The sequence below is a fragment of the Amblyraja radiata genome, chromosome 18, assembly GCF_010909765.2.
Source record: "Amblyraja radiata isolate CabotCenter1 chromosome 18, sAmbRad1.1.pri, whole genome shotgun sequence".
In the NCBI taxonomy this organism is placed as follows: Eukaryota; Metazoa; Chordata; class Chondrichthyes; order Rajiformes; family Rajidae; genus Amblyraja; species Amblyraja radiata.
The window spans coordinates 28,957,909-28,983,670 of record NC_045973.1 but is presented as its reverse complement, the minus strand read 5'-3'; the positions used below and the strand labels follow the sequence as shown (position 1 = coordinate 28,983,670).

Here is a 25,762-nt window from a genome sequence, read left to right as displayed (position 1 = left end):
GTGATACTCTGCCTATGAGTCCAGTAGTAATCTTTGTAAATTCTATGCAGGGTGAAATTGGAATGGGAACACCTGGATCGAGAGGAGAAAGGGGAGATCCAGGACCAAGCGTATGCACTCTTTTCTACTCAAACCTATGTTTTATCTTTAAGCTTAAAGGTTCAATGGTACAAGTACAGTGAAATTATCTTAGCATATAGTTCAATGACAATCCTGCTATACATTAGACACAATCATACTAAGTATAAACGTGTAAGATAATAGACCACATTGAGTCTGTGCACGAATCGCCATTTTAGACGCCATCCTCAAGTTCAGAGCCGTCGACCTCAGAACCTCAGATCCTGATTTTCAGAAAGCCTTTGATCATTTGTGCCAGTGACTAGCGGAGTTCCGCAAGGGTCGGTGCTGGGGCTGCCACTCTTCACGTTGTATATTAATGACTTGGACGAAAGGATTGAAGGCTTTGTGGCAAAGTTTACGGATGATACGAAAATAGATGGAGGGGCAGGTAGTGTCGAGAAATCAGGGATTTGCAGAAGGGCTTGGACAGGTTGGGAGATTGGGCAGAGAAGTGGCAGATGGAATATAGGGTAGCAAAGTGTGAAGTCATGCATTTTGGTAGTAGGAGTAAAGGTGTAGACTATTTTCTAAATTAAGTGAAAATCCAGAAATCTGAGGTGCAAATGGACTTGGGAGTACTGGTGTGGGATTTTCAAAAAGGGAATCTGCAAGTTGAATCGGTAGTAAAGAAAGCAAACTCAATTCTGGCATTTACTTCACGAGGGCTTGTATACAAAAACAAAGATGTAATGCTGAGGCTCTATAATGCGCTGGTAAGGCCGCATTTGGAATATTGTGATTAATTTTGGGCACCATATCTGAGGAAGGATGTGCTGGGTCTGGAGAGGGTCCAGAGGAGGTTGACAAGAATGATCCCAGGAATGAGTAGGTTAACCTATGATGAGCGTTTATCGACACTGGGCTTGTGCTCACTGGAGTTTAGAAGAATGACGGGGGACCTCATTGAAACATACAGAATAGTGAAAGGCTTGAATAGAGTGGATGTGGAAAGGATGTTTCCACTTAGGAAGATGAGTGGGTCGCACGCTTTGGGACACCCACTTATTGTGAAAGGTGCAGAATAAAACATGCACGTTTATTTTTAACTGATGGTTTGACCTAAAGTTGATCTAAATTATTGTCATTACCAACTTCACAGGGTGGAGATGGAAGACCAGGCTTGGCTGGAGAACGTGGACTATCAGTAACTACCTTCCTCTTCTAACTTTTTTATTGATGTTTTAATTTCTTGTCAGAACGTTAATTTTAAAACGTGCTGTGTTGTTTTTAATCAGGGGACTCCTGGTGGTCGAGGAGAAACTGGAGACAAAGTAAGTATCATCAATACTACTACTCTCATCTGCATTGACCTCTTTGTCCAAGTCAAGTGCAGATCTTAATAGTTGATTCCCCACCACTGATCCATGAGGCATTCCACTAGTTACTGATTGCAGTCTGAAAAAACTACCCATTTTTCATGACGACACAAGGAACTGCAGATGCTTGAATCTTGTGTAGAATCTTTGAGGGCAGCATAATGGCACAGCGGTACAGTTGCTGCCTTGCAGCGCCAGTGACCCGGGTTCGATCCTCAATACGGATGCTGTCTGAACGAAGTTTGTACCTTCTCCCGATGACTGAGTGGGCTTTCTCCGGGTGCTGTGTGGATCTGACTCCACAAATACTGGTGGCCCTTCATCTCTGTTTGTTATATCCTCAATGAACTGGAGAATTTGTCAAACGTGTTCTCCTATTTATGAAACTATGTTGATTTTTCTTAATTGGCTTATTTTTTTGTATCCTATTATCCATTTAATAATAAATTACAGCGTTTTTCCAATGACAGACACTAGACTAACAGACTTGTAGTTTTCTTTTACTCTGATTTGTCGAATAGTGGTATCACCTTCCCAGTTTTCAGGCTTTTCAAGACAAGTGTGGATGTTGTGGAATTGGAACTTGTTGCCAACAAAAAAAAGAGTTGCTTCAGTCCTTCCTGTAGGTGGCAGCACTGAGCAGCAGTGATGGAGGTTGCACATATTGGAAACTAGATGCACAGAGAAGTGTTATACTGAAGAACGTTCACTGTCTTTGTGTTGTAGGGTGACCGTGGACCGTCTGGAGAGAAAGGAGAGAAGGTATGTTTGAGCAATGCCAATCTCACAAAATGTTAGCAATAGCTTCTATTCATACTTGTGCAATGACACTCTGTTAAACAATGTAATGGTGCAATGGTTCTTTTATTACCACCTGTGCCAAGGTCCAGTGAAATTATTTATTTTGCACACAGATCAGTAAGATTAATGCCGTACATAAGCATAATCCCCGGTTAAGTATATAATGCATAGAAACAGTCCACTGAGTCCATATGCAAGAGTCGCCAAGGTTTTGGTGCCGCTTTCAAAGTCCCAGCTACAGCTGGCCATAAAGCCCATTTGATTTTGAAATTCCTGCAGGAAAAGAAACTTTGTTGTTACGATTCTGAAACTCTCTTGCCCCTTAAGGTCCTGTCCCACTGTACGAGGTAATTCAAGAGTTCTCCCGAGTTTCCCCTGATTCTAACTCGGAGAATTACGGTATTAGCCGCTCGTAGGTACTCGGGGCTCTCGTGGACATTTTTCAACATGTTCAAAAATCTTCACGAGCTTACCGCGTTTCCCGAGTACCTGCCGTTAGCGTTACTAAGAGCTGCTAAGTGACGTCCCGAACTCCGAAGTACCCGCTATGTGCATTCTACGTACTTACCACGAGTTTAATTTTTTTTTAAACTCAGGAGAGCTCTTGAATTACCTCGTACAGTGGGACAGGCCCTTAACCCCCCTTTCCTCATTGATGCAATTGTTTTTCTAACATGATATTCTATAGCATGAGGCTATTACATTATTGCAGAACTATCTGTTTGGTTATATAAGATCACCTCATATGTGGATTATGAAAAAGTATGCCCATGTCATTTCCCTGCTAATGAAAATGTTGCTCTTCTCTCATCAACTGGCCCCTTCCAGGCATGGGTGGCCCAGTGACACAGCGGTTAGTGCTGCTGCCTCCCAGCACCAACAGCCTCAGTTAGATGCAGACTTTCACGTTCTTCCAAAATCTCGAGGTCCCCCCCCCGCCCCCTCCAACAAGTGCTCCAGTTTCTTCCCACATCCCGAATTTGCGCTAGTTGGTGGATTAAGTGGCGACAGTAATTCACCCACGGTACAGGGGCATGGGGCAAGAATTAGGGTGGTGTTGATGGACAGAGGGGGAATAGGTTACATGGACAACAAATGAAGGATTGGGACAAATGGGACAGCCAACCTGGACTCAATGGGCCAAATGGCCCACTACCAAGAGAAATATGATAACATGATCATCTTTACTATCACAAACAAATACTCAGCTTTCACAAACCTGATAGTTATTCATTTATAGTGTGTAGGAAGGAACTGCAGATGCTGTTTAAACCTAAGATAGGCCCAAAAACCTGTAGTAGCTGAGCGGGTCAGGCAGCATCTCTGGAAAAAAGGAATAGGTGACATTTCAGGTAATGAATTTGATTTTTGAGTTATTAATTCATGTTCTCTGTGCAGGGTAATGCAATCACAGTCGTTGGACCGCCTGGGTTTCGAGGAATCAAAGGAGAGATTGTAAGGAATAACATTCTCGAACTCTCAAAAGGAAAAATCTGATATTTTTATTGTTGCTGAAGAAGGCGAGTGTTGAGATGTGTTAAACCTCTCTACCCACAGGGAGACCGTGGTCAGAAAGGAGGTGAAGGAGAAAAGGGAATAAAAGGAGAAGAAGGACCAAGGGGTGAGAAGGTACGTGATCTGGCGACATATTAAGTGGTTTTCTAATCCCACTGGACCAGACTGTGGTAATTAATTTGGTTAAAAAAAATGCAAATGGAGGACTGGAATAAAATAATTGTCCAAGAAGCTATGAATAATTGAGGATGGTTAATCAATTGATTTAATTCCTGGATGGGTAATCATCTCAATTTAAAATCCCAGCTACAATGATGGAAATTGTGTTTTTGTCTACTCCTATGAGAATTAAAATCGCTGTAGAGTCATAAAGTCATACAATGTGGAAATAGGCCCTTCAGCCCAACTTTTCCATGCTGCCCTAGTTGACCAACATTCCCCATATACACGTCCCACCTGCTTGCGTTTGGCCCATATCCCTCTAAAACTATTTTATCCATGAACTTATTTAAATGTTTCTAAAACGTTGCAATAGTACCTGACTCAACTACCTCCTCCGGCAACTTGTTCTTTGCACCCACCATCCTTTGTGTAAATAAACCCCCCTCAGGTTCTTATTAAATCTTTCCCCCTTCACTTTAAACCTCTGTCCTCTGGTTGTCTATTCCCCTGTTCTGGACAAAAGACTGTGCATTTACCCAGTCTATTCCTCTCATGATTTTGTACACCGCTATAAGATCATCCTCCTATACATCAAGGAATAAAGTCATATCCTACTAGACCTCTCCCTATAACTCAGGCCCTTAGGTCCACGCCACATCCTTGTAAATCTTCTCTGCACCTTTTCCAGCTTGACAACACCATTCCTAGAACACGGGGACCAAAACTGAACGCAACACTCTAAATGTAGCAGGACATCCCAACTTCTATACTCAATATTCTGACTGATGAAGAGAAGACCATTGTGCTGAAAGCCTTTTTGACGACCCTATCTACCTGTGACGCCACTTTCAAGGAACTATGCACATGTACTCCTAGATCCCTCTGCTCTACAACATTCACCAGATCCCTACCATTCACTGTCTAAGCCCTGCCCTTGTTAGACTTCTCAAAATGCAACACCTCACATTTCTCTGTATTAAATTCCATCAACTATTCCCCTGCCCAACTGATCAAAGATCCTGCTGCAATTTTTGACAACCATCTTAACTATCTTCCGGTTCTGGTGGCGTTGCGAGCCGGCTGCCTCGCCTGCAGCGGGTTTGTTGTTTCGACTTTTTGGGTTTTTTTTTGTTTAGTTTGTTAAAAAGTATGTTTTAGTGTTTCTCTGTATGTCTTGTGTGGTGGGGGGGAATAGGGGGAACCGTTTTCAGGCACCTACCTCGACGGAGAGGCGACTTTCTTCCTTGTCGCTTCTTCGCCCCCCTCCTCACGGCCTTACAGTTGGTTTGGTGCAGCCTTTTCTGGAGTCGGGCCCAGAGCTTCAGCGGTGCAGCTGGGACAGTAACATCGCGGGCCCAGAGCTTCAGTGGCGGCACAGCGGGGACTTTTAATATCGCGGACACCCTACCCCGGGGATCGCCGGAGAAGCGCTCCGACCACTGGCCTGCGGCTTACAACATCCTGAAGCCTCGGTCTGTGGAGCTTCTGGCGGCAGATGTGGAGCGGACTTTACTTACCATCGTGGAGTGCGCAATCGTTCCCAGGGGGTCGCCGGAGAAGAGCTCCGACCGCCGGCCTGCGGCCTACAACATCTGGAAGCTGCAGTCTCCAGTAAAGAGGTAGCCGATTGGGAGCTCCGAGCCGCGGGGTGTGCTCGACCTGTCCCAACGTTGGCGTTCCGACCATCCCGACCAATGGGCTGAACATCGGGCCGTCCGTAGCGGCGACTACGGAGGTCAAGGCCTCTACCACGGGTGAACAAGGGAGGAGGAGGAGGAGGACTACTGACTGAACTGTATTGCCTTCCACCACAGTGAAGAATGCTGTGGTGAATGTCTGTGTTGAATTATGTTGGGTATTGTGTACTTTTTTAATTGTAACGCTGCATGGTAAATTACATTTCACTGCATCATATGGTGCATGTGACAAATAAATTTGAACTTGAACTTGAGAACTTCAAGCTACAATACTACGCACTTTAGTGCTATGTTTTGACTCATAAAATGATATAGCACAAAAACAGACCTTTGACCCAACTCATCCACGGTTTAAAACTGAGATAGTACCATTTTACTGTGTTTGGCCCATAGCCAAACCTTTCTACCCATGCATAGTGCAAGGGGGGTTTGTTTAAAGACACATGCAAACATGACTGAGTATGACACTATTGAAAGTGTAGACACTGAGAATATATGAAGAGTTTTTGCAGTTTTTGTTTTGTATATTTTTAATTCAGAATAAGGTTTATTTTTGATTTTTTTTGTTAATGTCGCCATTGTACCAACCTCTGTGGCTTCCTCCAGCAGCTCATTCCACACATGCACCACCATCTGTGTGAAGAAATGGCCCCTCAATTTTCTTTAAAATGTTTCTCCTTTCTCAATCCTATGGCCTCTAGTTCTGGATTGCTTTTCCCTGGGAAAAAGACTGTGACATTCACCTTATCTATGCCTCTCATGATTTTATATGCCTCTATAAAGTCACTCCTCAATCTTCCAGGAGCGAGTCCCAGCTTATCCAGCTCCTCCTTATGACTTAGCTCTCAATTTCTGATACCATTCTCATGAACCTTTCCAGATAATAACATCCTTCCCAGAGCAAGGTAACTAGATGTACCCACAATACTCCTAGTGTGGTCTTGTCAACTCCTGGTATAACTCTGGATAAGTGTGATGAAGAAACATTTAGACTCATGAAAGGGGATGGAAAGAAGGCAAGGTCTGTACCTTCACAGTCGGTGAATGCTCAGAATATTCCGTAGCCGACTCAATCCAAGCATTGACCATCCCAAGGCTCAGGTAACTCTGTATCTTGGCACTCCAGCTAATCGTTAGGACATTGCTTATTTTCCCATGCACACGTGAATGTTGAGGAAAATTAGCAATCCATTGACACACCATGCAAAACATTCATAGTCACAGAGTCATAGAGCAGGGAAACAGGCCCAACTTTCCCATTCCAACCAAGATGCCCATCTACAGTAGTACCACCTGGCCGTGTTTGGCCCATATCCCTCTAAACCATTCCTCTCCATATACCTATCCAAATGTCATTTAAATTTGTTATTCTACCTGCCTCAACTACCTCCTCTGGCAGCTCGTTCCATATACCCACCACCTTCTGTGTGGAAAAAAATGCCCCTCGGGTTCCTATTAAATCTTTCCCTATATTCTCTGGTTCTTGATTGCCCCATCCTCGTAAATCTTCTTTGCATACTTTCCAGCTTTGCAATAGTGGTGCAATGGTTGAGCTGCTGCCTCTCAGTGCCAGAGACCCGGGTTCGATCTCGACTACAGGTGCTGTCTGTACAGAGTTTGTACGTTCTCCCTGTGACTGCATGGGTTTTCTCTGGGTGCTCTGGTTTCCTCCCAATTTCCAAATACGTGCCGGTTTGTCGATCCAAAACTGGGATAACACAATGTATAGGTGGCCGTTGGTCGACACAGACTCGGTAGGCTGAAGGGCCTGCTTCCATGCTGTATTTCTAAACTAAAATAAAAAACTAAACATCTTTCCTATAACAGGGTGACCAAAATTGGACACAATGCTCCAAATGCGGCCTCACTGACCAATCCGTTTCTTGAGCCGAGACAGACAAATAATAATAATAATAATAATAATAATAATATCTTTTATTGTCATTACACAAGTGCAACGAGATTTGGGTATGCAGCTTCCATCCGACATCATAACTCAAGTAACTACTAAAATTTAAGTTTAGATACCCGGAGAACATGGTTTGTACAGAACATTACAACAGTAAAATAGTCAAAACAGACTAAAGTGCAGATGTGTCTGTGTGACGTGACCATCTGAGGGAGACAGTCCGTGGGGGTGGGGGGCACTCAGCAGGGCCGGTTCAGAGCAGCTATAGCTCTGGGAAAGAAGCTTTTCCTGAGTCTGGAGGTGCGGGCGTAGAAGGCCTTGTAACGTCTGCCGGAAGGAAGTAGTTCGAACAGTCCATTACAAGGGTGTGAGGAGTCTTTGTGAATGCTGACGGCCTTCCTGAGGCACCGTGTGCGGTAAACAAATAGATCACCAGTATTTTCTTTCTTTGTCTTCCAAAGCTTTCATGGTGTCTTTTCTGCAAATCCTGAGCCACAAGTTAACCAAAAGGCCTTGGTAATGATTCATGCCTTTTAAAGTTTGCATTTAAGTATCGCATCTGATTTTTTTTTTTCTTCTCCATCAAGGGACCAAAGGGAGAACAAGGTGACAAAGGCTCAGTGGGCTTCCCAGGAGCCAGAGGTCCCGATGGACAAAAGGTATGAATGTTTATTCTGCTTCACAGGTACTCCTCATAATCAGGGACGAGTCTCACTCACTCTTCCCCCCCTCTCCCATCAGGCAAGAGGTACAGAAGTGTGAAAACATGCACCTCCAGATTTAGGGACAGTTTCATCCCAGCTGCGATCAGGCAACTGAACCATCCTATCAACAACTAGAAAGTGGTCCTGGGCTACTATCTACCTCATTGAAGACCCTCAGGCTATCTTTAATCTGACTTTACTGGACTAGACGTTATTCCCTTTATCATGTATTTGTATACTGTGGTGGGCTTGATTGTAATCAAATATAGTTTTTTCGCTGGTTAGCAAAAAGCTTTTCACTGTACCTTGGTACATGTGACAGTAAACTAAAGTTATGAACATTTGTTATAACTTCACCCAACCTCAATTTACAAAGCTATTTTTTGCATATAACGTCTCGGGATCAGAGACTCCTACCACCAGATGCCTTCATGTCTTGTTCATTGACTCTTGGCTGGAAACAGGACCTTCCCTCTGTGCCTGTCCTTAGTGGTATGAAGTGAGCTGTACCGTTGCTCTGTAGCCGGCTGTTTTAGAAAGCAACTCATTGTCTAGGCCATTTCCTTTCATTCCCTTAGATTCATAGCATTGTACAGCATGGAAACAGGTGCTTTGGCCCACCTTGCCCATGCTGCCCTAGGTTGAACCTCACCGGTTTAAGGTGAGAGGGGCAAAGTTTAAAGGAGATGTGTGGAGAGTTGTTTTTTTACACAGTGTGGTGGGTGCCTCAAACACATTGTCAAGGGTTACTGGTGGAGACAGATACAATAGGAGCATATTAGAGGCTTTTATATAGGCACTTGGATATGCAGGGATATGGAACACGTGCAGGCAGAGGAGATTTGGGTAAATTGGGTATTGTGGGCCAAAGGGCCAGTTCCTGAGATGTACTGTTGTATGTACTTCGTCCCTTTCTCTCTTGCTCTTCTTGTTTCTGCTCAAATGCTTGTCTTGCTGCCATAGAATGATAGGCATGAAGTGAAGTTCAGGCAGACTTCTCTATGATGCTACCCGTAGTGGAATGAACTGCCAATTCTCACTGTCTAGTTTATTTTTCTTTTACAGACGTGGACTGGCTGCCCCACACCACAGCAGCCAGTCCACTTCTGTAAAAGAAAAATAAACTAGATTAACACTTCAGTACAAATTTTAATAGATACTAAATCCTTGTTTGTCTTTTGTTGCCAGGGAGAGCAAGGTCAAGCTGGAGATCTGGGCAAACCGGTAAGAATTGCAGCTCCTGTTTCGTGATTTAGAAAAAAGACACAAAGTGCTGGAGTAAATCAGCAAGTCAGGCAGCATCTCTGGAGAACATGGATAGGTGACATTTTCGGATCGGGCCCTTTCTTCAGACACAGAGTCTGAAGTAGGTTCCCAACCCAAAATGTCACCTATCCATGTTCAAACTGATTGTGAGGGAAGGGTGTTGGAGGAAAGCTGGAAGAGAGGAGGGACAACACGCAGCCTGGGAAGTAATACGTGTATGCAGGTGAGGGTTTTTTTTCGCTTGGCAGATGGTTGGACAAAGGCCAGAGATGGAAAAATAAGGATTGAAGAGTTGTGAATTGTGATGCTAGAGGAGGGAATGTATGTGGAAGGGGAAGGGGAGGGGGAGGTGAGGGGAGAAAAAGATGTCCAAGTTAGACACAGGGAAGCGAGGGGGGGGGGGGGGGAGGGTGGAGAAAGGAGGGTGGGGAAGAAGGGTGGGGTAGGGATTTGTAGTTATCTGAAATTACATTGTGAAATCCCGTTTTGTGTTGCTATTTGAAGATATGACTTGTTAACTCACATTGAGGGCTGAATGTGTGAATGCGCTGACTGTGCAAATTCACCTTAAAGTGTAGCGTAATCACATGTAAAAAAGCACCACAGGGTTTAGTTTGAATCTTAAACAGATAATGGTGAACTACAGTCATGGAAGTTCTCTGCACTGTCAACATTCCTGAGTAGGTTATAGTGCTTCCTTCTGTTTCTGTTGCTAACTGTGTTTTCCCTTGGTTGGATTCTTTTTAGGGAATACCGGGAAAGAACGGCATCGATGGAGCAAAAGGAAACTATGGTGATAGAGGAGAAGCGGGAGCTAACGGTTTCAATGTAAGTCATTGTGGTTCTTGTAATGGAGACATTTATAAGATGGTAGCAAGGGTGTAAGATGTTGGTCAGGCCACATTTGGAATATTTTGGGCACCGTACCTGAGGTCGGATGCATTGGCGTTGGAGAGGGTCCAGTGGAGGTTTATGAGAATGATCCCGCATTTGAGTGCGTTAACGTATGAGGCGTGTTTGATGGCTCTGGGCCTGTGCTCACTGGAGTTCTGAAGGATGGGGGGAGGGATCTCATTGAAAGTTACTGAATAGTGAAAGGCCTAGATATAGTGGATGTGGAGAGGATGTTTCCAGTAGTGGGAGATTCTAGGACCAGAAGACACAGTCACAGAATAAAAGGATGTACCTTTAGAATGGAGATGAGGAATAACTCCTTTAGCCACTGGGCGGTAAATCTGTGGAATTAATTGCCACATACGGCTGTGGAGACTGTCATTGGGTATTATCAAAGCAAAGATTGATAGGTTCTTGATTAGTAAGGGTGTCAAAGGTTACGGGGAGAAGGCAGGAGAATAGGGTTCATAGAGAAAAATAGATCAGCCATGATCGAATGCAGTGCATAATGGATGGGCTGAATGGCCTAAATCTGCTCCTATATTTTATGGTCTTATGGACATGACCGGTTAGAACATGATCAGCCATGATCATATTGAATGGCGGTGCAGGCTCGAAGGGCCGAATGGCCTACTCCTGCACCTATTGTCTATGTTTCTAACAGAGGGTTATACCAAAGCTTGAGATTGATAGACAAAGGTACATCTAATAACATATGTATCCAAACTAACATTCAGATCAGTTACAGATCCATAGACTTAGTGAGTTGAATAATATTAGCCAAGATGTAATCTTACTGTTTCCTGAATTGGTTGTGATCCTGATTTTGCCTGACAATGTCAAAACATTGCATTAAAAGAATGGACCATAAACTCTATTGTTGGCAGTCTGAGTGAAATGCTGGCACCTAATCCAAAGGTTCATGTGCCAACTGTCAGGAATTCCCATAGAAGAGCAAACATTTTCTACAAGGTTGCATAAACGAGTTTGTACACATACCTTGTGTAATTGGTGCCATGGTAATTATTAAAAATTTACCTACTGTCTCCAGGGATTCGTCGTCCGCCAAAATTGCTCAGTTGGGAGAGTGTTCGACTGATCCTGGGTTTCGGCAATAGTGGAGGATCATTTAGGGTGACAGTGGCGCAGCTAGTAGAGATGCTGCCTCACAATGTCAGAGACCCCGGGCTCAATCCTGACCTCGGTTGTTGGCCATGCGGAGTTTGCCTGTTCTCCCTGTGATTGCGTGGATTTCTTCCATAGTGCTCCGGTTTCCTCCCACACCCCGAAGATCTGTGGCCTAGTAGGTTAATTGATGTCTGTAAAATTGCTCCCTAGTGTGCAGGGAGTGGATGAGAAAATGGGATAACATAGACCTTGTATGCACAGGTAATCGATGGTCAGTGTGGATCGGTGGTCAGAAGGGCCTGTTTCCACACTGTATCTCAAAAAAAAAATGTGACTAAGTAGGCTGGTGAACACACAGGGCTTGTCTACCAAAGAGGCTCTTATGCATAAAAAAATGGTGTCAACAAAAGGCTTGTGTATATACTGTAACTAATCACAAATATACGTGTATATAAAGGGCTTACACACATAATAGGCCATGGTACATGAAGAGTTGATGTACAGCAGTATACACCATATGTCAGTATCCAACGTAAGCACCACTTCCGTTTGTTTTACAGGGTGACAAAGGGGTGAAAGGTGCCTGTGGTTTAAATGGAGACAGAGGAAGTAAGGTAAGAAGCTAGTGGAATCTTATTCTATCCGACTTCAAAACCGGGTAATTTAGGCTGGAGTTAAATAATATTGGAGTGTAGTTTAGTTAATGCCTCTAGTAAAGTGTTGGTTTTTATGTGAATTTGGATGGATTTTCATTTTCATTGAATGGTTCAATTATTTTTTAATTATCACATGTACAGACAGACGTACAGTGAAATTCTTTTTTGCATACAGTTCAGTAACGTATTACCATACCTAAACACAATCCCCGATTAGTAGAAAGTACATAGAAATAGTCCACTGAGAATGCATGCTAGACCAAGACCACGCGCTCGTTCTTCTGGAGCAGTGCCTGATCCAGGCAAGCCCCAGGCTGCTTTGAAAGACTGTCTTAATCCAAACCTAATGCACCCTAGATGATAAAGGTAATAAAAAATTTTGAGAAGCTTCAGGAATGATTATTTTAATAACCAGGAAGGTCGTGGGATATGAGAATGCACTGATATGATTCATAATCACAGCTGATTTGCATTTCATCTCATCCTCGCTGTCTCGATTCCGTAGACCGTAATACCTTTACCAGTCAAAAAGCTTCAATGCTAGACTTGAAGTTTTGTATTGACATAAAGTTCAGACTAGGACTTAATTCCTCGGCGCGCAAGAGGATGAGGGGTAATCCGAAAGAAGTGCATAACATCATGAAGGGAATAAATACGGTAAATACACAGTCTGTTACCCAAGGAAGAGGAATCAAGAACTTTCTCAAAAACATTCTCTTTTGCTGTTCCAGTTGAATAATATTTTTTTCCAATTGGGAATCAAAGTTCTGTTTCTCAACAGTGTGCATTTATTCTGCTCTTATAAAAGGAAAATGCTGGAAATACTCAGCTTGTTTGCAGTGATTGTGGAGAGAGATACAGAGTTAATGTTTCATCCAAATAGAAATATCTTTGACCTGAAACATGTGCAATTTCTCTATTATACTGATGCTGCCCAACCTATTGAGTATAACCAACATTTTCTGATTTCCAGCATCTGCAGCATTTTGTTTTTATATGCTCTGATTTATTTTTCTCCTAACTTGTGCATTTGTGAACGCAGGGCGATCCCGGAATTCCTGGGAGAATCGGATTCCCTGGCAGAAAAGGAGATCGGGTAGGAAAGTGTTGGAATGTGGCCCAGATCTGAATACCTTCAGTTGATACAGGGTTGGAATGTTTGTGGCAAATGGGACAAGTTAACACATTGCCATCTGACTGCTTCATGTTCAGTACCTATAGAGACTTTGATATTGGTGCTGTGTATCTATTCTTCCATTACATCACTCCCAAATCAAAATGTGAAAATACATAGCTCATTAAAGGCTTCAAAGCACAATGGTGCAGCTGGTAGAACCACTGCCTCATGGCGCCAGAGACCCGGGGATCAATACTGACCTCAGGTACTGCCTGTGTGGAGTTCTCCCTGTGACAGCGTGGGTTTCCTCACGGTGCTCCAGTTTCCTCACACAACCCAAAGATGTGCGGGTTTGTAGGTAAATATGCCTCCGTAAATTTTTTCCTAGTGTTTTGGAGAGCATCCTTACCAACTGTATCACAGTATGGTATGGCAACTGCTCTGTCTCCGACCGGAAAGCACTGCAGAGGGTGGTGAAAATTGCCCAACGCATCACTGGTTCCTCGCTCCCCTCCATTGAGCCTGTCCAAAGCAAGCATTGTCTGTGAAGGGAGCTCAGCATCGTCAAGGACTGCTCTCACCCCAACCACAGACTGTTTACCCTCCTACCATCCGGGAGGCGCTACAGGTCTCTCCGTTGCCGGACCAGCAGGTCCAGGAACAGCTTCTTCCCTGCTGCTGTTACACTACTCAACAACGTACCTCGGTGATTGTCAATCAACCCCCCCCCCCCCCCCCCGGACACTCCTCCCACCAGGAAAAAAATACTATGACTCTATGCACGTAAATAGATTTATTTATGCTCATATTTATGTCGCTCTTCTAGGGAGATGCTAACTGCATTTCGTTGTCTCTGTACTGTACACTGCACAATGACAATAAAGTTGAATCTGAATCCGGATGTGGGTGAGAGAGTGGGATCGCAGAACTAGTGTGAATGGGTGATCGATGGCCAGCGTAGACACAGTGGGTGAAGTTCCTGTTTCCATGCTGTTTTTGTAAAACTGAAACTGATAGACAGGTGAACGATGGTCAGCATGGAGTCGGTGGGCTGAAGCACCTGTTTCCATGCTTTATCTGTAAAACTAAAACTAATAGACAGGTGATCAACCATGCAGTGGGTTGAATGTCCTGTTTCTATACTGTATCTCTGAAACTAATAGTCAGGTGATCAATGGTTGACATGGATTCAGTGGGAGGATGGGCCTGTTTCTGTGCTGTATCTCAATCAGTCAACAGCAGAGTCACTGGGTTCTGTCGCTGTATTACTTCCCATGTTTTGTGTTTCAGGGTGATTCTGGAACCACTGGATTCCCAGGCATGACAGGGAAAGAAGGTCTCATTGGACCCAAGGTAAGATGAATCATTGTGGAGCAGCGGCAAGGGGCAAGGGGCAAGGGGCAAGAGGCAAGGGGCAAGAGGCAAGGGAACTGACCTTGGTGTAGCTCACATTGTTGGTCTGCTCTTGTCTAGGGTGACCGTGGCTTCGATGGGCTCCAGGGACAGAAAGGGGAGCGAGGAGAGAAAGGCGAGCGGGTGAGTTACAGTCACCAATACCACGTGAGCTTCTTTATGCCGTCTGCCTTCAAAGTTATAACTTTACACCAGCACTTCCAATAGTTCTGTGCTCCCTCACTACTGTTTTAGTTTAGTTTTAGTTTGGTTTGTTATTGTTCCATCTTGGCCTTGGATGTTGTCCGTATGGTTTGTACGTTCTCCCTGTGACTGCGTAGGTGCTCCAGTTTCTCCCACGTTCCAAAGAGATGCAGATTTGTAGGTTAATTGCCTTCAGTAATGTCCCTAGTGTATAGGATAGAACTAGTATATGGGTGATCATTGGTTGGTGCTGCCTCAGTGGGCCGAAAGGCCTGTTTCCACACTGGATCTCTAGACTAAACTAAACTCTAAACTAAAGTGGATCTGCTACTACACATTACAATCGCTCCACTCTTGTAAACTTTATTTTAACAGCAGCATTTCTTACAGCCTCATTTGAGACTTTCAACTTATCTTTAATCGGACTTTATTGGATATTAGCTTGCAATAAATGATATTTTGGCGGTCTGAAGAACGACAACTGGGGTTTCCAACAGATCTTTATTCAAAAGTTCGATTTCCAGTATACAGGTTCTTTAGACACGTCTGCCCACAATGGTGGTCAGCGCTGAACTAATCATGTACAGCCTTTATGCTGACTGGATAGCACGCAACAAAAGCTTTTCACTGGATCTCGGTACACGTGACAACAATAAACTAAACTAAACAAAGGTTGAAGCTTAAATTACTATGATTTGCCTTCTATATTTTCAGGGTCTTTCTGGTATCACTGGGCTCCCGGGTATCCAAGGACCCGATGGAATTCCCGGTCCTCCTGGGCCGCTGGGCCCCGTGGGTCCCCGAGGATCTGAAGGGATGCAGGGCCAAAAGGTAAGTGATGAACCTTTCTCTGTGTGTAGTAGGAAGCTTTTATAGTTTCCATTTCACCAATGCCTTCATTGTACATTTTCACCTCTTGGTGCTGCTGCAGCAGAAACCTTCAGCTTTTGCAATAGGTAAGCAAAATTGGAGTACTTTCCCAGATAAATTAAGGTTATTGAGGTCATTTAGGATCAGAGACCAGGCCAGTTGTCTCATGATGCCTGCATTCTCGACCAAAGGAGGAGGCCCAGTACAGAAAGGTCAGTATGGGAATGGGACGGGGATTGAAATGGTTGGAAACCGGGAGATCCCTTGGGCCGAGGCAGACCAAGCAATTGTGCAATCTAAGTTGTGCAATTTGGGTTTGAGGATGTTAGCTATAAGGAGAGGTTGGACAAACTTGAATTGTTTCTTTTGGAACTCCGAAGGTTAAACCAACCTCTCCTCAGAGGTCTTTGGGTATTTACCCAGACTGTCAGCACCACATTGTGATGAGGTTATCTTCTTCCAGTGGTCCTGAGATTTATTTCCTTGGGTTTTTCCTGCTGCATCCTAGAGACTTTGTTAGTTATGACCTGTTGCTGCTGTGCTTGACTCTAGGGTGAAAGAGGCCCCCCTGGCGAGAGCGTTCCAGGTCCCAGAGGAATTCCAGGTATCGAAGGAGAAAGAGGAGATCCAGTAAGTACCAGGAGATTGCTCTAAGCCCGGAAACGTAATCACAATTACAGCACCTTTGAGTTTCACTGGCATGCTGTCTCCTTTCCAGAGGATGAGATGAAGGCAAGACAGACATTTACACGCTACAAGCTATTTCTTGCCCAATGTGAATAATTATGCATCTTAAATTGATCTTGTCTTAATATTGCTTTATATATTTGCCTGTCTTTTGTTATTTTAAACAACTAGTATAACCATTTAAATTATTATTTTTGTGCCGTTAAGGGTGAGATGGGTTCCGATGGTCCAAAGGGAGATCAGGGAAATCCAGGAATGACGGTACGTGCCTTTTTGCTTGTAATCAAAATGGTATTGGATTGTTTTCTCTGGAACGCTGAAGGTTGTGGGGAGACCTGATGGAAAATTATGAGAGGCATGGATATCTTTTTTCCAGGATGGAAAATCAGAATATTTTTTTCAGGATGGAAATATCAAATACTAGAAAGGCACAGCTTTAAGCTGAGAAGGACAATGTTGAAAGGAGATGTGCGAAGCAAATTTTTTTCCACAGAGGGTGGTGGGTACCAGGAACATACTGCCAGGGGTGGTGGACGAGGCAGATATGATATAATAGATCAGATCTGATATCAGATATGATTATCAGATATGATCAATTAAAATTAATTTAAGGTAATATTGGTTAGGCATATGGATATGCAGGGAATGAGTGGATTTGGCGTGCAGGCAGATGAGAGATGGTCTTGGCATCATGTTCAGCTCAGACATTGTGGCCTGAAGGGCCTGGTTTTATATGTTCTATGTTCAATGCATTGTACAAATCGTAAAAAGCCTAAATCAATTCTCTATCGTGTTGCATTTAATGTCATGAACTGATCTTGAAAATGTTTTCATCTTTGCATGTCTGCCTGTTTATTGTTCAATCACAGACACATAGGAACATACAGCAGAGTAACAGGACATCTCAGCCCACCTCAGTCCAAGAATCAAGAATGTTTTATTGTCATATGTCCCGAATGGGACAATGAAATTCTTACTTGCTACAACACAACAGAATATGTAAACATAGTACATAACGGGGGAAGAGAAAAAAAAAGTTCAATAAATGTCAAATATGGTGCAATAATAATATAGTCGGAAGCTGATGTGACCCCTATCTATGCTAATCTAATTTGCCCACAATTAGTCCGCATTCACCTGTGTCTTTCCCATACAAGTACCTGTCCAAACAGGATAAAGACAGTGCAAAAACAAAATATTAATACAAAACACAATTAGAAAACAAGTCCATGGTAGTGTGGAAGATGGTCCATAGTATTCTGTTGCTGAGGTAGGATTAAGGACCTGCCAGTCAGTTCAAGAACCTGATGGTTGTCGGAAAGTAGCTTCTCCTGAATCTGGTGATGTGGGACTTTGATACAGACATTGATAGAAACATAGACATAGAAACATAGAAATTAGGTGCAGGAGTAGGCCATTCGGCCCTTCGAGCCTGCACCGCCATTCAATATGATCATGGCTGATCATCCAACTCAGTATCCCGTACCTGCCTTCTCTCCATACCCTCTGATCCCCTTAGCCACAAGGGCCACATCTAACCCCCTCTTAAATATAGCCAATGAACTGGCCTCGACTACCCTCTGTGGCAGAGAGTTCCAGAGATTCACCACTCTCTGTGTGAAAAGTGTGATTCTGAACTCTTTCTCCCTCTGTACTCTAGGAGGGCCAGATTCGCACCTATGTACGACAGGAAATGAATGAACACTGCGGTGAGTTGATTAATTTACCTCTGAACTGTAGAACCAAGCAAGCACTGCCATTCCCACAGAATCAGTATCTTCCACTATAAAACAGACCGGTTCCAAGTCTATTACACACTGTGTGTAGGGAGCAACTGCAGATGCTGGTTTACACTAAAGATGGACATAAAATGCTGGAGTAACTCAGTGAGTCTAGAGAAAAGGATGAGATGACGTTTTGGGTCAAGACCCTTTTTCAAAGGCGTTAAAAGCCTCTTAAATGCCGTTATTGTATCTGCCACCATGACCCCCTGACACCACATTCCAAGCACCCACCACTTAGCCTGAAGAAGGGTTTTCACCCAAAATATGAACAAATTATTTTCTCCAGAGATGCTGCCTGACCCGCTAAATTACTCCAGCATTTTGTGTCTATCTCCGTTACACACTGCATTTACAAGAAATGGTTCATTCAGCAAGATATAGCAGGTTACAAGTATTAACTCGTAACTAACCTTTGATGCTTAAAGTGACAGAGGCACACTCCCTCACCCTTCCTGTTAAACCATAAAGAACGGGTAAACCTTGCTGAAACACAACAGGGCAAAACTGCACGATGATTGAAAAACAGTCATGAAAATGAAATGATGATCATAAAAACTGCTGCTGCTGATGGATATTAGCTATAGAAACAGAAAATGTTGGAAACACTCAGCAGAAAGGAGACTATCTTTCCCAGCCCAGGTTATGGGCAGTATTTGAAGTTGGTGAGAAGATCAAAGAGCAGAGAGACTGATGTCAAGGTTCAACAATTAATGGAGGAAAAAGTCCCTGAAAGCAGATTGAGAGCTGGGCAGTGGGAGTAACTTAAATGGATCTCTGTTGTGGTTGACATGGCTGTATAAGCCAAATTTCTATACCTCCCCACCCCTGAGAATGAGGGTAAATTCAGAGGTCTGAAAAAGAGAAAGACATAAAGATGGTATCAAGAGATTTAAAAATGAGAATCTTGCTTTAAGAAAAACTTGCCTGCATTAATTCCCCGTCTCTCAAGGTCTTGCCTATTCAAGTACCTACCCAAGATGCCTCTTAAATGTTGTTACTGTTCCAGCAACTCATTGTGTGCAAAAACACCCCTAAGATCCCCTGTAAACCTCTACTCTTTCATCTTCAACTTACGCCTTCTGGTTTTAGATGTCCCTACCATGGGAAGGCAAATGGGGATTTCGCCACAGTTCCAGCCTCTGATCCATATCTAGTCACTTGCACAAACATCCACCTCCCCTCACTCCTGTCCTCCTCCCCACACACCAGAAAGCCAACACACACACTATTGTGACTAGTGAGCAGCTGAAGGCTGCAGACCGTACCCATGGGGCTGTACCCCAGGGACAGCCCTCCAAGGATAAATGCAGATTCGTCAACATTGTTGTTCTGTCTGTGCTGTACAAATTCTGGCTGACTGGCAAATCACCTCAGTTAACAGTTCTTAAATCTAAATAAAACGTGCTGGAGGAACTCAGCAGGTCATGAAGGGAATGGACAGGCGATGTTTCGGGTCTTTAGACTTTAGACTTGAGAGAAAAAGCATGGAAATATGCCCTTCGGCTCACCGAGTCTGCGCCGACCAACGATCACCCCGTACACGAACACTATCCTACACACTACGGACAATTTACAATATTGCCGAAGCTAATTAACTTACAAACCTGTATGTCTTTGGAGTGTGGGAGGAAACCAGAGCATCCGGACAAAACCCACGCGGTCGCAGTGAGAACGTTTAAACTCCGTACAGACAGCACAGTCAGGCTTGAACCCAGATCTCTGGCGTTGTAAGGCAGCAGCTCAACCACTGTGCCACTGTGCCGCCCCAAACTCTTGTTCACATTCCCCCGGTCTCACCATGTACCATGTCATCATTGTATCCACCTTAAAAGCTTACTCTGGCAGCTCGTTCCGTATACCCTGTGCTTTCTGTGTAAAAAAATTGCCTCTCGGATCCGTTTTAAATCTCCACCTCCCAACTCTGCATCTTAAATCTATGCCTTCTCCTTCTGGACTCCTATACCCTCGGAAATGAGTGTCCGCACTATTATGACAGAAGGACATAGATTAACTTCCGAACCATTTGTAACATTCGCTCTGATCTTCTCCTTCCCTACTGGCTTTGACCCAAAACAACGTTTGTTCATTCCCTTTTCAGGTGCCAGCTGACCCGCTGAATTCCTCCAGTACTTTGTGTTTTGGTCATGAATCCAGCATCTGCTGTTTCCAGTGTCAACGGTTCCTAATTCGGAAAGACACAAAGTACTGGAGTAACTCAGCGGGTCAGGCAGCATCCCTGGAGAGCATGGACAAATGATGTTTCGGATTGGGACTGACTCCTAATTCAGTTCCTAATTATTTGTCTTTCTTTCTCTCTTCAGCCTGCGGAGGTGAGTTATGACAACTATTTATACTGTGGTATTATCGGTGACAAGAACGAGGCAGGTCTCTAGTTGGGTGGGATAGCCGGTTCATAAGACTTGACCCAGGGGTCTACCCTGAGTCACATGGAGAGGGGTGAGAAAAACTGCTGTGAGATCTTCCCCTCTCGAAACTGGCTCATTATTGACAGAGAAAGAACAGACTCTCCACGAAGAGGTGATGAAAAGCCAAAGACTGGTAAGAAAGTTTATTTTTCTTTTCATTGCCCTCCAGGATATTTAAGGGGATATCAGAGTCCTAAGATACTGCGAACCAGTCTTGCCCTCAATACTTTGTTTGTTCAAATTTCACCATGTACGATGACTTTAGACTTTACTTTAGACTTTAGAGATACAGCCTGGAAATAGGCCCTTCAGCCCACTGAGTCCACACTGACCAGCCATTACTCCGTACACTAACACTATCCTACACACTAGGGACAATTTACAGAAGACAAACCTGTCATCTTTTGGAATGTGGGTGGAAACTGGAGCTCCCAGAGAAAACCCACACAGTCACAGGGAGAACGTACAAACTCCGTACAGACAGCACTTGAGGTCAGAATTGGGTTCCGGGTCACTGGTGCTGTAAGGCAGTAATTCCACTGCTGCACTACTGTGCCGCCACCAGATGTGACATCCCACCCATCTACCTCACGATTACCCATTACGGGGATTCCTCTGCTGCTAAGTATCTCTGGAGCCTCAGTAATCCCTTCTCAGCCATTCCATTCCAGTTTTTGAGTCATTCTGCTTTAGCTTCTCTGAGAGTTTGCTTATTGTCTTGTGGGGTATATTTTTGAATTGTTGCTGCTGAAGACTTCTGAACCATTGTGTGAATTACTGAGGTATTCCAGCATGCACAGGGGTTGACTTCCTCTCTCCTTGGTGTGGTGCCTCTAAAACCTGAAGGGCTTCAATGTCAAATCCGTTTATGGTTCCTTTAATGTGTTTTGATGTTTCGTTTATCCATGGGTTGGTATGTGTTCACTTTATATTTCAATAGTTACATGTTTTAAAGACATCTGTATTTAAAAATATATCAACTTTGGATTGATATCAAGTGCAGAGTGAAGTTTAAACAAGAACAGCGCACAAAATATGTTTCAGAGTGCTTTGGTCAATTAAATGCTGTAAGACAATTTTTTTAGAGATACGTCATGGAAACAGGTCCTACAGCCCACTGACTCCACACTGACCAGTGATCATCCCATACACTACCACCACCCTGCACAAACTAGGGACAATTTACAAATAACAGAAGCCAATTAACCTACAAACCTGAACATCTTTGGAGTGTGGGAGGAAGCCGGAGCACCCAGAGAAAACCCACACAGTCACAGGGAGAACGTACAAACTCCATACAGACAGCACCTGTAGTCAGGATCGAACCCGTGTCTCTGGCGCTGTAAGGAAGCAACTCTATCGCTGCGCCACTGTGCCGCTACTAACACAAGCAATTGGAAATCAGAAAACAGGTTAATGGTTACGGGAGGGTTGGAATTGGAGAAGAATATACAGCTCCTCAACCCTATTCATCCAACTAGTTCTTGTATCCATCTGTGACCTCTCAGACCTTTAGTCATGTCACCATACCAGGCATATATGAAAATATATGCAACATCAATTGATCGTCATTATTGGGCAGCATTTCCACTCACACTTGTGTCCATTCAAAGTCTGATTTGATTGAACATGTAGTTAATGATAAGATCTGTATTATCTGGTGTATAAGTTGCAGGAACCAATAGTTGACCAGAAAATGAGCGAATGCAGACTGCTGTGGTCGCAGAAGACATGAAAGCACTACCGTCTCAGGGACAATTAAATATGGACATAAAATACTTGCATTGTTAATGAAGCCCACATTCTCTAAACAAGATGAACCAAAAACTTTAGTCACAGGGTAATTAATCTGTGGAACGTTGTTATAGAGGGCTGTGGAGGCCAAGGCAGAGATAGACTAATTCTTGATTAGAATGGTGTCAGGGGTTTTGGGGAGAAGGCAGGAAAATAGGATTAGGAGGCAGAGATCAGCCATGGTTGAATGATGGAGTCGACTCGATGGGCTGAATGGCTTAATTCTAAAACTTGCGAACGATGGCTTGTGAACGCTTGTGAATCGAAGTTTTAAGACCAATTTGTCAAATATCAACACTGCATCCAAAGTGAAAACTCTACCTGCTGTTCTATTTTGCTTTGCAAGCTTGGATTTAGTTCTAAAAAACCTGGCGGATTTTCCATTTCTGGAATCAGTTAATAATCCATTACCCATACCCAGCAATCCATCTGCAATCTTGGCTTGGTTGCTGTGCCTCAAAGTCTGGTGATCACATTTATTCTTTCAGACAATCATTCGGGAAATGGTCTCTGCTGGTGGAAACATCCACTTGAACTGATAATTAGGGCAGCATCAAATGTCGACTAAGCAACTGGCAACGTATACACCAGATATTATGGTTAATGTGGGTGCCTTTAAAATTGTTTGTTTGTTTCTTATTCACGGTATTTGATGGATTTTAAGTATATTTACTTTGAAGATGCTCCAATAAGGATCATGTTGAACTTAGCAATAAACAAGTAGAATGCATAATAACACTACATTTGTTTGCATTGTTGGTTGACAGTGGATGTCCCCTTATTTATTACTAACAGAATGAACCCTTGTCCCAATTAGTCCATTCTGAGGCTTACATTCCAGAAGTTTACTCCACCCTATCTTAACTCTGTCTGCTTTCAACATTTCTGTTCCCTTTTCTTTCATACACTTGTAAGATTTTATTTTAAAGCTTTCTAAGCAGCTTGCCACATCGATGTGCGGGTGGTAAGAAGGGCCTTGACCCAAAACATCACTTATTCCTTTCCTCCAGAGATGCTGCAGTTTGATTCAGCAGTTTGTATCTATCTCTGGTGTAAACCAGCATCTGCAGTTCCTTCCTCTACATTCCAATCATTTAGTGAAGAAATTCCACCTCATTTAACCTTTATTGGCCATAGTTTTCCTCAGCCTCTGCTTGGACCTCGTTAGCTTGAACCACCTTCTCCAGAAGGCTGATCTTGCTTGTTCAAGAGGCCATAGACAAGGCTTAAGCAATACCAGTACTTCACACAACACGGCACGGCCAGAAACAGGTCCACCCATAAAACACCACTGTATAATGCACCACCAAGCTGTGGCCAGGGCTTGGAACTAACCAACACGTACACTACAGAATGCCATGAAACAGGCAGATAGATCTGACTTAATAGCTAGATCAAATACATAAACAGGGAGTGCTGGAGGAACTCAGCAAGTCTGGCAACATATGTGGAGGAAATGGACAGATGTTACTAGATCCACTGAGTTCCCCCAGCACTTTGTGTTTTGCTTAAAATTCCAACATCTGCCGTTTGTTACATCTCCTGTATACATACCTACAGAATGTATTTGTTTAAACTATCATCAGTTTTTTTAGAATCTGTGTTATTTGATGCTCTTTCCATTGGTCTAAAATCAAACACAAATTTAAATCTCCCATGTATATCTGTGCCTCATGGAGCCATCGATAATGTCCTCCGGTCTTATCTTCCACCAAATACCGTTCACACGTTTGGCCACCACTGTGTGTTAATTGTTGTTGTCTTGTCCGTGCTGCGCTTGTCCTTGCTTTGTCTAGGTCCCTCATCAAATCCAACATCCTATTTTCGTCTACACCCTGTCTTAAAGATTTCCCATGAGGAGGACTATGATGATTCTAATGGTGAGTCTTTGTCACTTGTCTTTTATGACTCGTCTCTGGAGTGGTAATCCTTTAAGAGTCCTTTTTGAAATGGGAAAAGATCTCTGGAGCATAAATACACTAGACTAGATGAGCTTGTATCTGCCCTAACATAATTCTATGAAGTCAGACCTTACGATCTTACACAACTTACCTTGTATTGCTCAATATCAAATCCCATGAGAAGAATCCTTAGGAGTGTTGCTATATTAAAGTCACTGATAAGAAGTTAGATGGTGTTAATCGTGATTGTTTACTCTGCTGAGTGAGTGCCTATCAGCCTATACTCTATTTAAATGTATTTTGTTGCTCCTTGTCCACCATTGTAATCCCAGGGCCTTTTCATTGTCGATTGCCCGGGTGCAGATTGATTAAAGTGAGCTTTCCTTTTTTTTTCTTGCCACTCTTAATACTGTAGGGAAGGAACTCAGAGTGGTGGTAAATGGCAATGACCCAGAGTATGAACACTTCTACACCGTAGGAAGCTACGATGCACCAACAGAAGACTATGGGCTGGAGCAGTTCCCAAGCTCGGAAATGATGCGTATGTGCTCCTCACCACCTTAACAATTAACATTCTGTTAGAGAAGCTATGATTATCTGGACCTGCTGGATCTAGGATTGATTATTTCAACAAAGCTCTTCCTTCTCGGTGCCTCTCGGGGCAATTAATTAAATTTCTTTAGCAGTCAGGAGATATTCAATGGAAGTCGGATTTTCCTGTAGAAACAGGGAACTGTCGATTCTGGCTTATACACCAGGACACAAAGTAGTGGAGTAACTCACCAGGTCAGGCAGCATCTCTGGAGAACATGGATAGGTGACATCACCTATCCATGTTCTACAGAGATGCTACCAGACCCGCTGAGTTACTAGAGCACTTTGTGTCTTCTGAATTTCCCTGTCATGGACTGTCTGTTTCTCTTTGATGTGCGCTTTTCTTTAGCTTACCTTTTTCGGAGACCGTGATGGGAAGGTGAGTAAGGTCTGACCTGGATTTGGTTCAAGATGGGAGACCTTCTGTTCCACTATGACAATTCCACCGTAGCCCCCAAATATCCAGGGAAAGAGCCTGACCTTTGAAAACTCCTTGGAGATGTTGCCTGGGCTCCTTCCTTGAAATGGAAGTCAAGAATTATTTGCCCTAGTGGTGTGGATACAGGGGGAATAATGGAGATCCCAGGTTGAGATTTCAGATCATATTCACCGCTCCCATCCTGCTGAACAGTAACTGTCGTTACCACTACCACCTTCTTTTGCTTTCCATCATTATCATCCTTTATTCTCCTTTCCTGCCTTCTACCCGTGTTCGTTTTATCCTTTCTGTACACGCTTAAAACCTGTTGCAATTTTTTCCAGTTCTCACTGCAGGCCATAGAGCTGAAATGTTAAACTTGTGTCACATGCCTGACCTGCTGA

At 43.6% G+C, this 25,762-nt stretch overlaps 1 protein-coding gene across 7 annotated transcripts in view; it reads left to right on the top strand.

Annotated features, from left to right (window-relative positions):
• col7a1 (collagen type VII alpha 1 chain) overlaps window positions 1-25,762 on the top strand; it is a 240,098-nt gene that overhangs the window by 205,069 nt on the left and 9,267 nt on the right. For 4 of the 7 annotated variants that reach the window (XM_033036996.1, XM_033036994.1, XM_033036995.1 and 1 more), the window contains 20 exons: window positions 51-110; window positions 1,223-1,267; window positions 1,359-1,394; window positions 2,166-2,201; window positions 3,639-3,695; window positions 3,798-3,869; window positions 8,111-8,182; window positions 9,416-9,451; window positions 10,241-10,321; window positions 12,076-12,129; window positions 13,214-13,267; window positions 14,579-14,641; window positions 14,762-14,824; window positions 15,599-15,715; window positions 16,307-16,384; window positions 16,649-16,702; window positions 18,102-18,150; window positions 20,547-20,555; window positions 24,242-24,325; window positions 24,762-24,887. In XM_033036996.1, the coding sequence (XP_032892887.1) occupies window positions 51-110; window positions 1,223-1,267; window positions 1,359-1,394; window positions 2,166-2,201; window positions 3,639-3,695; window positions 3,798-3,869; window positions 8,111-8,182; window positions 9,416-9,451; window positions 10,241-10,321; window positions 12,076-12,129; window positions 13,214-13,267; window positions 14,579-14,641; window positions 14,762-14,824; window positions 15,599-15,715; window positions 16,307-16,384; window positions 16,649-16,702; window positions 18,102-18,150; window positions 20,547-20,555; window positions 24,242-24,325; window positions 24,762-24,887 (1,246 nt within the window). The remainder of the gene's footprint in view (window positions 1-50; window positions 111-1,222; window positions 1,268-1,358; window positions 1,395-2,165; window positions 2,202-3,638; window positions 3,696-3,797; window positions 3,870-8,110; window positions 8,183-9,415; window positions 9,452-10,240; window positions 10,322-12,075; window positions 12,130-13,213; window positions 13,268-14,578; window positions 14,642-14,761; window positions 14,825-15,598; window positions 15,716-16,306; window positions 16,385-16,648; window positions 16,703-18,101; window positions 18,151-20,546; window positions 20,556-24,241; window positions 24,326-24,761; window positions 24,888-25,762) is intronic. The other 3 variants (XM_033037000.1, XM_033036999.1, XM_033036998.1) reach the window with 2 other exon arrangements.